The 12654-nt window shown below is 46.2% G+C and overlaps 1 protein-coding gene across 7 annotated transcripts in view; it reads left to right on the top strand.

The window, feature by feature from the left end:
• The window catches only part of Mical2 (microtubule associated monooxygenase, calponin and LIM domain containing 2), a 132370-nt gene that overhangs the window by 98704 nt on the left and 21012 nt on the right, over positions 1–12654 (top strand). For 6 of the 7 annotated variants that reach the window (XM_035442284.1, XM_027410100.2, XM_035442281.1 and 3 more), the window contains 2 exons: positions 4781–4849; positions 8071–8214. In XM_035442284.1, the coding sequence (XP_035298175.1) occupies positions 4781–4849; positions 8071–8214 (213 nt within the window). Of the gene's footprint in view, positions 1–4780; positions 4850–8070; positions 8215–9591; positions 9718–10700; positions 10920–11127; positions 11230–12654 lie in introns of all 7 variants that reach the window. The other variant, XM_035442286.1, reaches the window with a different exon arrangement.

The raw sequence follows: 12654 nt of genomic DNA, 5'->3' as shown, positions 1-12654 counted from the left end.
ACTGCAGATGGAAGAGAAAGGATAATTTCGTGTCCGGATTTGTTTATGTTGACAAACTATGTAGATAAAGACTCAAAAGATGTGCACATAGCTCAGTGTGTGCATGTTTGCAGAGTGAACCCAGGTTAGCTCTGCTCCCGGAGTGGTGAAGTGGCTTATTTCTCATGTCACTAGACATTTCAGATCAAGGGTATGATGGACATTAGTTAAGTGGCAACGGTATGACAGTAGTCTACAGTCTCACATCTCCATTCATTCATTCATTCATTCAGTCAGTCAGTCAGTCAGTCAGTCAGTCAGTCATTCAATAGTCATAGTGCCCCACTAACTAACGCTGTGGTTTTAGTTGTTTTAATGATAGGAGTAATTATACAAAAGTGAATGATGTGGGGCTCTTGGCTTTGAGTCCCATACTAGCTTGCTTCTCTGTTGCCGTGATAAAACATGGGCCAGACCAAGTTGGGCGAGGAGACAGTTTATTTGGTTTACACTCCATGTCTCAGTGCATGATCAAAGGAATCCAGAGAAGAAGCTCAGATCGGGAATCTGGTGGTGAGAACTGAAGAAGAGCCCATGGAGGAATGCTCACTCTCCATGGCTGGCCCACTTTATTCTACAACCTAGAGCCACTTGCTCTGACATGGTACCACCCACAGTGGGCTGGGCACTCCTACATCAATGAGCAGTCAAGACAATGCCCCACAGACTTGTCCACATTAGGCCAGCCTTGTGGAGTCATTTCCTCAGTTGAAGTTTCTTCTTCCTGTGTAACTCCTGTTTGTGCCACATTGTCAAACACTAATCAACACAAGCCCAGGGTGTAGTGAACTTCTAGAACCCTTAGTGTCTGTGACTTTTTCACAGTACTCCAAGACCAGAGAGAAAATGCCCATGCCCTATTCCCTAAGCAGTTAAGTCCAAATACTGATTATTGTCAAGATGTTGGACAGATGCTACTGAGTGTCCTGCCATTCCTCTGGGTTCACTCTGGTATCATGGGATATGTAGCTACACAGTTTGGAGACCACAGGTCTGAAGAATAATTGCCATTTTATTTAGGATATCCAACCTGTAACCTGAAGGTGGAAGTATACCCCCAGAATATCTATGAATATAGCCTAACACAAAATCATGAGTTTAATTTGAATATGATAAAGACTTTTTTTGAGACTAGGTCTCACTGTGTGAGACCAGGCTGACCTCACACTCACATTCCAAAAGTCAGCTGGGTAGCCCAGAGACTTTCCCTATTCATCTAGGTCCTGCTCTACCAGCACTGGTTCCTGGTAGAAGTGAAGTCACACACAGCATAACCCTGTGGGTGGTCAGAGTGGTCCAGATGTTGCTCTATAGCCCACAGGTTTTTAAAGTGCCTCTTCTATTAATCTAGCCTGCTCACCAACTATCCATCTACCTACCTGTCTATACATTGGTCCATTCACCTACCCACTACCCATCCACCCATCCATTCATTCATCCACCCACCCACCAATCTATCTATCTATTCACCCACCCACCAACCATCAATCTATCTATCCATCCATTCACAGTCCATCCACCTATCTATCCATCCATCTATTCATCAGTCTACTCATCCATCAGTCTATCACCTACCCATCAGTCCATTTGCCCATGAACCCATCTATCCATCTACTGCCTTTACATACATCCTTTGGAGGAAGGTTGGGAATATAATGTCTTTGCAGTGTAGTGGGTAGGGAAACTTGGACTTGGAGATGTTACATTTTAATAAGTTATACAAGTATTATCAAAGAATTCAGATGTTTAAAATTCTATTTTTAATAGAATTAATGCTTGGACAGCAATGTGTAGTTTAAGAAGTGTTTTACATTCTGTGATTCCATCAACCTTCACAGTAGCTTATGAGTAAATAGTGTTAGACTCTTTTCTATAAGTGAGGGCATTGAAGTCAATGTAGCTAGGTGATTTTCTGAACATCACTCGCCACAGACTAGCACCTGAATCCATGATTCCTTGAAGAAAGATCTTTCTTGCTAGTGTCACTGGCCATCTTTTTAAGTATCAAAGCTGATATCTAACTGAATCAGATCTAAATTCCTCCATGGTTAGACTAGGCCAGATAACTAAATATAAATGTTGTTTGCATTGAGTCAAAATAACTCAGGATGTGTGGGGACATGGCTGTCTTCAGCTAGTCAGATTAATAATCAGACTAGCGGATATGTGGCATTGATTGTTATTTAAAGAGGGAAACCATTTAGTTTAATAAATGACTTTTGGCATATCAACTCTTTCGAATCCTTGGAAAACCATGATAAGAAAATGTTCCTAGGGTAAAAGAGCTGGAAAAGTTAATAGGAAGAAAACATAAGTCATTTGTTTATTCTCAGTTCTCTGTGCCTGGCCATGAGAAATATTTGGTTTTGTTATGCTCCTGGTTCTTTGTCAAGTATAATAAAGTCCAGAGTGATTAGAGCCATTTTTGTAAAATGCATTTTTATTTATTCTTTAACAATCTCACACATGTATGTAATATACTTTTATCATATCCACCCTAACACACACCCATTCTCACAGAAGACCCTCTTCTCTCTACCTGTCCCCCTCTGACTTTCATGTGTGTACGTGTGTGTGCCCGTGTCCCACTGAGTTTAATTAGGCTCACTCGTACGATCATACATAGGTAGAGTTTATTTCGACTGAAGCAAATGGCTCTAGGTTAGAGGTTTTGAGTCAAATTTTGGCTTCTAGTGAGAAAAATAAAAAAAAATTAGTTTTCTTAGACTTGTGTTTTGACCTGCATCTCAATAGTACTTTTCTATAGGGAAAAGTAAACATTGTTTAGCTGTGTGTGCATTGCTAACCTTTCCATGTGGATGCTTTTTATTTCCCAGGGTTACAGTGGAGGCATCTAAGAAGCAAAGGTTGCCCCTTTAAACTTCATTTATTCTCCCAGAAGGGTTTAGGATCTTCTAGGAGCTGCTGACTGGGCCCACCACCCTGGACTGTGTTTTGTGAGCCCTCAGGTCACATGTCTGAATGGGGTCTAGCCAGGCTCCAGTTATTTGCATGGTCCCACCCTGGGCTGTCAAGTGTAACGGAGAGAGCGGGATGTATTGCTCTTTGTGAGAAAAGCCAAGTCCTCATTGAAAATGGGAACAAAAATACAAAGAGAACCCTGAGATTATTCACGAAGCATTCTTGTTGATGGGACATTCTGTGCTTTCACAGCTCTGGTCTTGGGGCCTAAGTGGCATTCACAGTCGATAGAGCTGGGAGCCCAAACACTTTGTGCCTCTAAAACTCAACATTGTTGAAAATAAGGTCATCTGTTTCTCTTGGTGTTTGTCCAACCATTTAAACTAGGATTATTTCCATTCACAAAATAGTGATTTATGAGAAGTTGAAGGAGATGTTAAAGAGAGGCAGGGCCCTTAGGTCTGTTGTTTTATTGTGCTATGGTCAATTTTTTGAACGAATATCCATGACTAAACTGTGGTTGGTTTTTCTTTTAATGGAGTTGGTGAACATGGCAGAGGTGTTTGTGTGTGTGTATGTGTGTGTTGTGTATATGTGGTATGTGTGGTATGTGTGTGTATATGTGGGGTGTATGTGTATGTGGTGTGATATGTGCTGTGTGTATGGTGCGTGCGTGTGTGTGTGTGTGTGTGTGTGTGTGTGTGTGTGTGTGTGTGTGTAACGGGAGTATTTATTGGACTCAAGTGATGCACAGTAGACTTGTGCTGGTGTTCCCACACTGCTATTTCAGAGTATCCAGGCCTGAAAGAACCCTTCTGGGGCCAGGAAGAGCTATGCTTGGGCCTGGATGGATGTTATGCCTGGGTTTACAGAGAGCCTGTGGCACCTCTTCTTGCATTAATGGTGTCTGAAAGGCTGGGATGTGATGTGGAGGAAGTCAGAGTATGGGAGAAATACATAGATGTGATCCATGCTCTGTGGGATGTGACTCCAGACTCCAGCAGGAGATAAGTGTTGGGAGAAGCTGGTAGTTAAGATGTCTGTCCTTAGGGAATAGACCTAATCTGGGACCAAAGTGCATGGAGAAGGTACAGCACTCAGCCTCCACCCCACCCTTGGCCCCTCCTCACCTGCCTAGGCCAGCCTGACAGGCCTAGAGTAGATTGTTCAGATTTGGGCATCGGGGGTGAGCTATGAGCAGTTATTGGGATAGCTAGGTAATACTCTATAGAAGGGAGTATGTCTGTTATAGTTACAGTGACTGAGTCAGTAAATCTGAACCATCCTTGGCAAGCTGGACATTTGATCTCTAATCCTCAGGTTGGAGCTACTATTTATTTGAAATTAATTAAATCTTGTAATGGTGGCTGGGTTGCAGCTTAATTTGACACCAAATCCCTGGGCAGCTCACTCATGTCCTGAGAACCTGCCCCACTTCTTTATGGGAGGCCCAGGGAACAGAGAAAGTCAGGGAGTTCCCCCATAAGGCAGCAAACACAGAGGGCATCCCTAGGCCTGGCTCTGAGCTCAGGCACATGATTAAGCCTCTTGCAAGCCCATAGTCACTGCAATAGAGATGATGCCTGCCCTGCTTGTGTCACAGGGGTTCTGAGATAGAGTAGAAGCACTTTCCATTGTGCCTGGCTGTAACTCCATGGCAGCACTTATGGGCGGGGCCATCTATTCCCATGTCTACCAGCTGTGTCCAGCTGACAGCTGTGTCCTGCTGACAGCTGTGTCCAGACAAGCATGCATCCTTCTGTGTTTCCAGTTGAGTGTTCATGGCCCTGAGCTCACCATGCTTTCTTGGCCATTGCAGGTAGACACCCAGACTGAAGAGAATGATATGAACAAGAGGCGGCGACAGGGCTCCAACAATCTGGAAGAGGTATGTGTGTCTGGGCTCAGTTGGTATGAAGGCCCATGTCCTGAGAATAAGTGGCTTTGGGTATGTTTGGCCCTGGTTCCATTTTGCTTTTTCTCTCATGAACCACTGGGATCCAGGCTCAGTTTAATCACTTTACTATTTCCTAGCTGTGTAATCTTGTGGGATGAAACCTCCCTGGGGTGAGGGCTATGGCTGTCAAATGTGCCGATACACCCAAAATGTTTGAGGCTTTGAAGGGTTTTTAGATTAATAAGATGACATACATAACATAGTTAATTAATATTGAGTTACTAATTATAGTAAGTAGGAACGAAACACCAGCAGGCCTGCTCTCGGCACTTTTTGCTGCTTTCTTCTGTACTTGTATCCTTTAAGGCAAATGTTGGGCACCCACAAGTGCCACCATCTGGTGAAAGGAGAAAATTGTAGGAGATAGTGTCAAAGTCTAGAACCTCCCTCTGAAAATGTGAGCAAGTGGGAGTGAATTCTCTTTAAATGAAACAATTTAAAGAGGCATACGATATGCACTTCCTTTCATTTTATCTGTGCATGTGTGTGTATATGTTTCAGGATAATCATGTACCTTATGCATGTGAAGGTCAGAGACTGATGTCAAGCATCTTCCTTGTTTGCTCTCTACCTTGTTTTTTTGAGACACTGAAATGATAGCTTATCCATAAGGCTTGACTAGATAGCCAATGAGGCCCAAGGATCAGCCTGCCTTCGCATCCCACTGCCGGGACTATGGACATGTGTCACGGCACTCAGCTTTTTATTTGGGTATTGGGGAGACCTGAGTTCAGGTCTTCATGTTTTGTATGCTAATTATTTTTACCAGCTAAGCCTCCTCCCCAGCCATGCACTTCATTTTCCAAAGCCATCCTAATTCTGCAAAAGAAAGCATGCATGTGCCAATCATGTGTGGATGCTGGCTTTAAGTAGGCTGCCGGCTGATGTCAAAGATGACTCAGAGGCACATGGGCTAATTTATAAACTGCATAGATGCTTGATTCCCAGGACTTATAAGAGACTTACTTGTCTCTTCTGTGTGTTTGAGGAGGCTCTATTGCTGTATTTTGTAAAACACTGTTCATGCCTCAGACTTGTTCCACCTCCCAGCAGTGGGCTATCAGTCAAGCCAGGAGCCCACCCTGATAGAGTGCAGCTGCTCACCATTGACCTCATTTTCTGATCAAAGAAAATCTGGAGTTCACTTCCCATCTTACAGTATGAACATGCTCACTCCCCTCATCTCAAGGGTTCCCAGAGATTTTGGGGGTGATCCCATCAAGAACTGTGATTTCAGGGGCTGGAGATATGGCTGAGCAGTTAAGAAAGCTCACTGCTCTTCCAGACAACCCGAGTTCAGTTCCCAGCACCCACATCAGGTAGAGCTCAACTCTTAACTGCCTAAAACTGCAGCTCCAGGGAATTCAATGCCCTCTTCTGGCCTCCACAGGCACCCATGTGCATATCTATCTATCTATCTATCTATCTATCTATCTATCTATCTATCTATCTATCTATCTAATCTATCTATCTATCTTTCTTTCTTTCTTTCTCTCTCCCTCCCTCAGCCTCTCCTCTCTCTCTCCCTCCCTCCCTCTCTCTCTCTCTCTCTCTCTCTCTCTCGCACACACACACACACACACACACACACACACACACACACACACACATTCGAAAAATGAAAATGAAAGAGAAATGCAGATCCTGGTGCCCTGACTGAATGAATCAAATCTAGTTTTGAAAATGGAGCAAAAATTATTTGTGCATTGGTAACTGTGTGACCCACTGTTCTGGCCAACTTTGATTTTGTGCAGTGTTCACTTGGTAGACTCCATCCACCCCCTTGACCATGCATTCATGTGCAACCACACTTCATACGCTGAAGCAGGGAGTGGCTTCTCCATTTTGTGTTTGTTCAGCACTTGACCGTGCTGTGCATACACTTCCCCTTCCCCCCTGCTTCTGTTTGGATCTTATTTTAAATAACAATCAACTTTAGCTTACATCTTCCCACACATCTCTTCTGAATGAATACATCTTTACCATCTCAAGAACGCTGTTCCTATGGGGAAGACTCATTGTCTCATTCACGGGCCTGACCACCAACCCACTAGACACAGCACTCTCGGTATGCTCTAAGTATGTGGGAGAAGATGGCATGGAACAGGAAAAGACATATTAGGAAATACTAGAAATTTTCAAATTTTATTAGTAGATAAGTGAGATGGAACTCAATTTTATACATCATCATAACCAAGATTCCCATCATCCCTCATGAGTCTTATTGCCATCATGCATCCCAATAGGGTGGATGCGAAGGACCCTTCACCCCTGTGCCATGAATTCCCAGAACCTCCAGTCCCAGGCTAATTGTGAGAGCATATCAGACCAACACAGATTGAGATCTTTTTATAAAATAACTGGCTAGTGCCCTTCAGAAGTGTCAGAGCCAAGGAAGATAGCAGAATCGCCAGAGATTGGAGGAGGCTAAGGAGACAAGATGACTCAATGTGTGGGATCCTGGATTGGAGCCTGGAACAGAAGATGGGTGGGAATGGAAAAACTGACGCAATCCAAACAGAGCCCCTGGTCCAGGTCACAGTATCATGCCAGTGTCCGTTCCGTAGCGTTGATAACAGTGCTGTGATTATTGCCGAAGCTACATCAAAGGGGGCTGGGGAGGTGTGCTCAAGAGCAGGCTGTACTTCTTTGTACCTTCTATGTAAATCCAAAGTTATTTCTGAATTAGTTTTTCTTTAAAGATTAGGGCTGTGGGCGAAGTTGGGAAAGGGAGTACAGAGGAGAGCAGCTGAAAGCCGAAAGCCTTTGCTTATGATAGGCCTACTTCCCTCACCACACTCTGCTTCTCAGCCAAAATGATGTATTTTGGAAACTATTTTATATAATACTTCCCTATTAGAAGTGATTTTTTTTTTTGCAATAACCTTTTGAAGTGGGACACACTTCCCATTTTGTAGAGGGGCAAATTCGGAGATATAAGTCACCTAGGTCCAGGGCTGAGAGGGAGAAAGAATTCAAACCCTAACTGCTGGGTCCCCAAGCCCTTATGTCCATCCTTCAGACACAGCCTTGTGCTGTGGGTGGCAATTCTAGAGGACACCCCTGTTGCCTGCACTTGCTCCCTCAACTGGCTGAGGAGCCCTATGTCCTGATGATACCTGAATCCCAATGTGCTGTTTTAACCTTTGCAGCTGCCAGCCTTCTCCAGCCGTAGCTTGGGCTCCATTCAAGAGTGTGCTAGAGAAAGTGGCAATCAGAACAAAGTCAAGTCCATGGCCAATCAGCTATTAGCCAAGTTTGAGGAGAGCACACGGAACCCTGCAGCTCTGAAACAGGTAATGCTGTCATGTGGTCACTGGACCTACCCTACCAGTGGCAGAACCCTGCTGGCTAGAGATGGGCTAAAGTTTGCCACCCAGGTCTGACAAAAAAAAAAAAAAAAAAAAAAAAAAAAAAAAAAAAAGACTTCATGCTTCATGCCCCTGGTTATGAAAGAGCAGACTTTCATGTTTCCGTGGGGTCAGATAGCAGCTCATTTCTACTTTGGAGTCATACCATCCTGTTAGAACATTAGGCCTCTATACTGGATCCCTCGACAAGTAGGGGTGATAACATTCCAGTAGAAACCTATTTACACCAACAGGCCCCTGTGTTCTGCCTGTGAGCAGCAGTTTGATGGTGCCCATCTTACAGTAATTAAATCTACTTCCTAATTTGGTTTTGCACTCAAAATGTGATTTGTAGCCAGTGTGAGATGGGACAACTCAAGCTGAGAGTCTGTGTGGGAGAGGACTGCCCGAATCCCTGGTGAGATGAGGCACCCTGACCATAGGTGCTGGCTCGGATAATAGCAAGGGCTTGACTGACTTCCTTAGTGTTCCCTGGCATCTCTCATTCCCCCCATGCCCTAACAGGCCCTGCAGGGGCTCTGTGTTTGACAGGGCAGGCTGGCTTCTGTGGCTTATGCAGAGTCCTCACTTGAAGTCTGTGCCCATAGCTTGGTTTTTCTGTTCTCTTGCCTTTGGATGTATGTTGTCATGTTTCGATACGTTGTTGTGTTATAAAACTCTGGAGCCAGATTCCTTTTGTCAATGCTGGACACTAGTGCCATGACAAAATTGGGCTCATTTGGTGGGGAAAAGGGGGCAGTTTCTTTCCTGGTTAACTTTAGAGGCAAACATGAATGGCTCCTTGGTCTTAAGGTTAGCCAAACCCATCATGAGTAACTAAACTTCCCTAGGAAGTAGATTTGTACAAAAGGGCAATTTTCTTCAGTTTTGTCTTTGTCTATACATAGTTTCAACGGTCACTCTTGGAGGCCTGACTGTTCTTTTGGCCTGGACATCCCTGTCCTGGAGTGGGCTAGACAGTCTCTGTTTCTAGGAGGACTGTGCTGGCCACCCTAGCCTGGTGTAGGCTGGCACTGATGGCCCAGAGCCCTGTGTTTGAGCCAAAAGCAAGGCCTGTGGGATTCACACATTGTCCCAGAGCAGGGGACTAGAGAACTTGTCCATCTACATGCTTTAGAGCCAGGGATCCAGTTTCTGAGCCGGGCCGGGCTTGCAGGAACCTAGCCAGTCCCATCTCCGCTCCTCCACATGGCGGAGTCTCCCAGTCTGCTTTCCCTCTTCGCCATTCCACATGCCTTTTCTCACTTGTCTCTTCTTTCCTGTCTTCTGGGGCTGCTTCTGTGAACTGCTTTCCCCTCCCAGGACTGCCACCGTGTCTCCGGCATAGGTAAGCCTGTCTTGTGCTCTGCCTCTCGCCCTCCTGCTACCTCTCGCTGCCCCAAGCTGGAGGAGTCCACTCCCAGGCTTCCACCACCTCTGATAAGGCAGGTAGGGCTCTCTCCAGTAGATACTGTTTTGGTAAAGCCAGGGGGAGGGGGCTTTGAGCCAAGGGGTGGGATCCATGGCTCCTTCCAGCATCCATGTATGGATGAATGTAGAATCCCTGTGGAGGCAGACACAGTTCAAGGTCACTATCCTTATGGATAAGAGCAACTACATAGGCAGCACCTGAAGTTTATGCAACTGGTCCCTGTTAGCCAGCCAACCATGTATACTCTGATGCTGTTGCCTGGGGGAAACGTAAACATCTCCATGTGACCACTTTGGAGAATTCCTGTGCTATGCTTTAGTACAGAGGGGCTAGTGAATGAGCTGATTTCCAAGTTATCGAAAAAGCAATTGTATAATGGACAGGGTGGTGGGGAAGTCATGGCTACACCCACTGAAAGAGTGAGCCTGAGTCATGGTAAACGCCTTTCCAGATGTCTGAGCAGCCAGAGCCTGCATGGAGACACTGTGGCCTATCCCATCTCTGGCTTTGGAATCTGGACAGAGTCAGGATGAGTGCCCACAAATTCCAGGGTCATCTGGTCAGCACTGAGTGTTGTATGTTGGGTCCCAGAGATGGATAGCAGTAGGTGGAGGTAGGATGCAGCAACAGTGTGTGTGTTTGTGTATCAGTCATATGAGGAAGTTTTTAAGGTTACCCGTGTATCCTGCATACTCAGGCCAATCACAGCCCCTAATGGGATGGGTCAGACCTTCCTTAAGGTATCCTAGGCAGTCTCAGGCTAGAGAAATGCATGGGAACCAGGGCTACAGAGGTTTTCTTGGAGGGCTGTTGGGTGAGGCCCAGGACTGAGTGCTGGAGATACCAATTCAGGTGCAGAAGCTCCTCCTCCACCCAACCTAGTCAGACAATTCTCAAGGTGGCACCTGCTTCTGTGCCCTCTATCGCTAGTCCTTATGGGGGTTCCTCATGGGGGTGGGGCCTCTAAAGGGAAGTAAGCTGACTTCCACCTCTCTCCCAGTTCTCTTCTGTGGTGACAGCAGGACAGGTGCTCAGAGAACTCAATCAAGTTCCTGCTAGTGGCGAGTGCCCAAGCAGACCCTGGAGAGCCAGGGCCAAGTCAGACCTGCAACTGGGCGGGCCAGAAAATCTCGCTGCCCTACCTCCCACCTGCCAAGGGGCACTGGCCCTCTCTGGGGTGCTGCGGCGGCTGCAGCAAGTAGAAGAAAAGGTTCTTCAGGTGACCACCCTCTCTGCCTACCTGTGTCCATGTCCCATTCCACCTGCTCCTCATCCATTGGAGCCGGTCCCTTTTCCTCTGCTTCCTTCCCTATTCCTCTGTCTGCTGTGTGTGAAGAGACAAGTCTGGCTCACTTCTTCCCCTCTCCCTTGGAGGTGACCCTCATGGTCACTGTCACCATCTTTCTCCTTTCTCACCTTGACTGCAGAAGAGGGCCCAGAACTTGGCTAACAGGGAATTCCACAAAAAGAACATTAAAGAGAAGGCAGCTCACCTGGCCTCCATGTTTGGAAACGGGGATTTCCCACAGGTAAACCAGGGGCTTTCAGAGTCTTCAGGAACCAGAGCTGGATGTCTAGCTAGGTGGCTGTGAACAAGCCCCAGAAGCTCAGTTCTCTTCTTTCTTTTCTATAGAAGCAATTCGCTTTTTAATGCCATTGATAAATTTGAGCTTGCATCTAAGAGACCCAGATGTATAGTTTTGAGATAGATACATTATGACAAGGGGAAATGGAGGCAGGGGAGTAAGCTCAAGTGAAAAGAAACCCCTACCCAGCAAAAACAGGGGCTTTAAGACCCTAGTTGGGCTGATTGTGCTGGCACAAGCCTTTAATTCCAACACAGCAGAGGCAGAGGCAAGTAGATCCTTGTGAGCTTGAGGCCAGTCTGGTCTAATAGTGAGTTCCAGGACAGCCATGGCTACACACTGAGGCCCTAAGTTCATAAAAAGTAACACTAAGTCAAATGAAACAACCCTAGTCAAGGGTGCCCCACCTTCTGACTTTGGGATATGATGCTGTCATCCACAAATGTACTTGATCACATTTATAGATATCCTGGAATGTACGTGGCCTGGGGACCGCAGCTTGGATGCATGTGTGCTTAGATAGTTTCTAGTAGACTAGAAGGATTGCTGGTCAGCTGCAAGGCTCTGGGTGCCTTAAATGTGAAAGCAAGCCTATTGCTCATGCTGCTACTGCCCATCCCCCCAGTCGGGGAGGTAAGCCTCAACTTCAGCTCTGTCTCTCAGAGAAACAACGCTAAGCTAATGCAAGAAACTTTGCCTTAGCATGGGAAGTAGAGCTTCCTCCAGGCCACCTACTTACTTCGTAACTGGTGGAAAAAGAAGAGTTGATGTTCTGATGCTAGCAGAGCAGGAACTTCGAGTAATAGTGAAGCCCAGGAGGTGGGGGCGAGGGTGGGGGTACACTTGTGAAATCCTCCACCGTCAGCAAGCTGTCTCTAGAACACCTTCACTCAGCCTCCTCCTGTGTTTCTAGCTGTCAGTGGAGTCACATATGGAGGAGGAATATTCTGCATTAAGTTCATTGCCAGGGTGCTAGCAGCCTCCAGGAGGCCAACACAAATGTGTGCCTACAGCTACAGACGCCCCAGCTATGGTGGGCTGTCCCCCACCCCCTGTTGGCTCAGGCTTCTCCCCTCCTGAACCTGCAGCTGCTTCCTTGTACCAATCTCTTCTATGAGGGCTTCTTAGGAGCACTGCAGTCTGGGGCAGCTCTAGACAGGAGCAGAATCGGTCTCCTCAGGGGTATTTCAGGGAGCCAGAGCTATAGCAGAATGCAGTTCAGCCAGGAGCCACATAGTCCCACTTGACTCTAAAGACACACTTCTGTGTCATCCTGAGACATGGACCTCGGTATCTGCTCCTCCGTAGGTATGTTAAAAGCATGATTGCTACACCTGCCACTGCTATAATCCTACTTTCTTTCCTGTC

Source organism: Cricetulus griseus, chromosome 3, assembly GCF_003668045.3.
Source record: "Cricetulus griseus strain 17A/GY chromosome 3, alternate assembly CriGri-PICRH-1.0, whole genome shotgun sequence".
NCBI lineage: Eukaryota > Metazoa > Chordata > Mammalia > Rodentia > Cricetidae > Cricetulus > Cricetulus griseus.
This window is presented reverse-complemented; position numbering and strand designations above follow the sequence as displayed.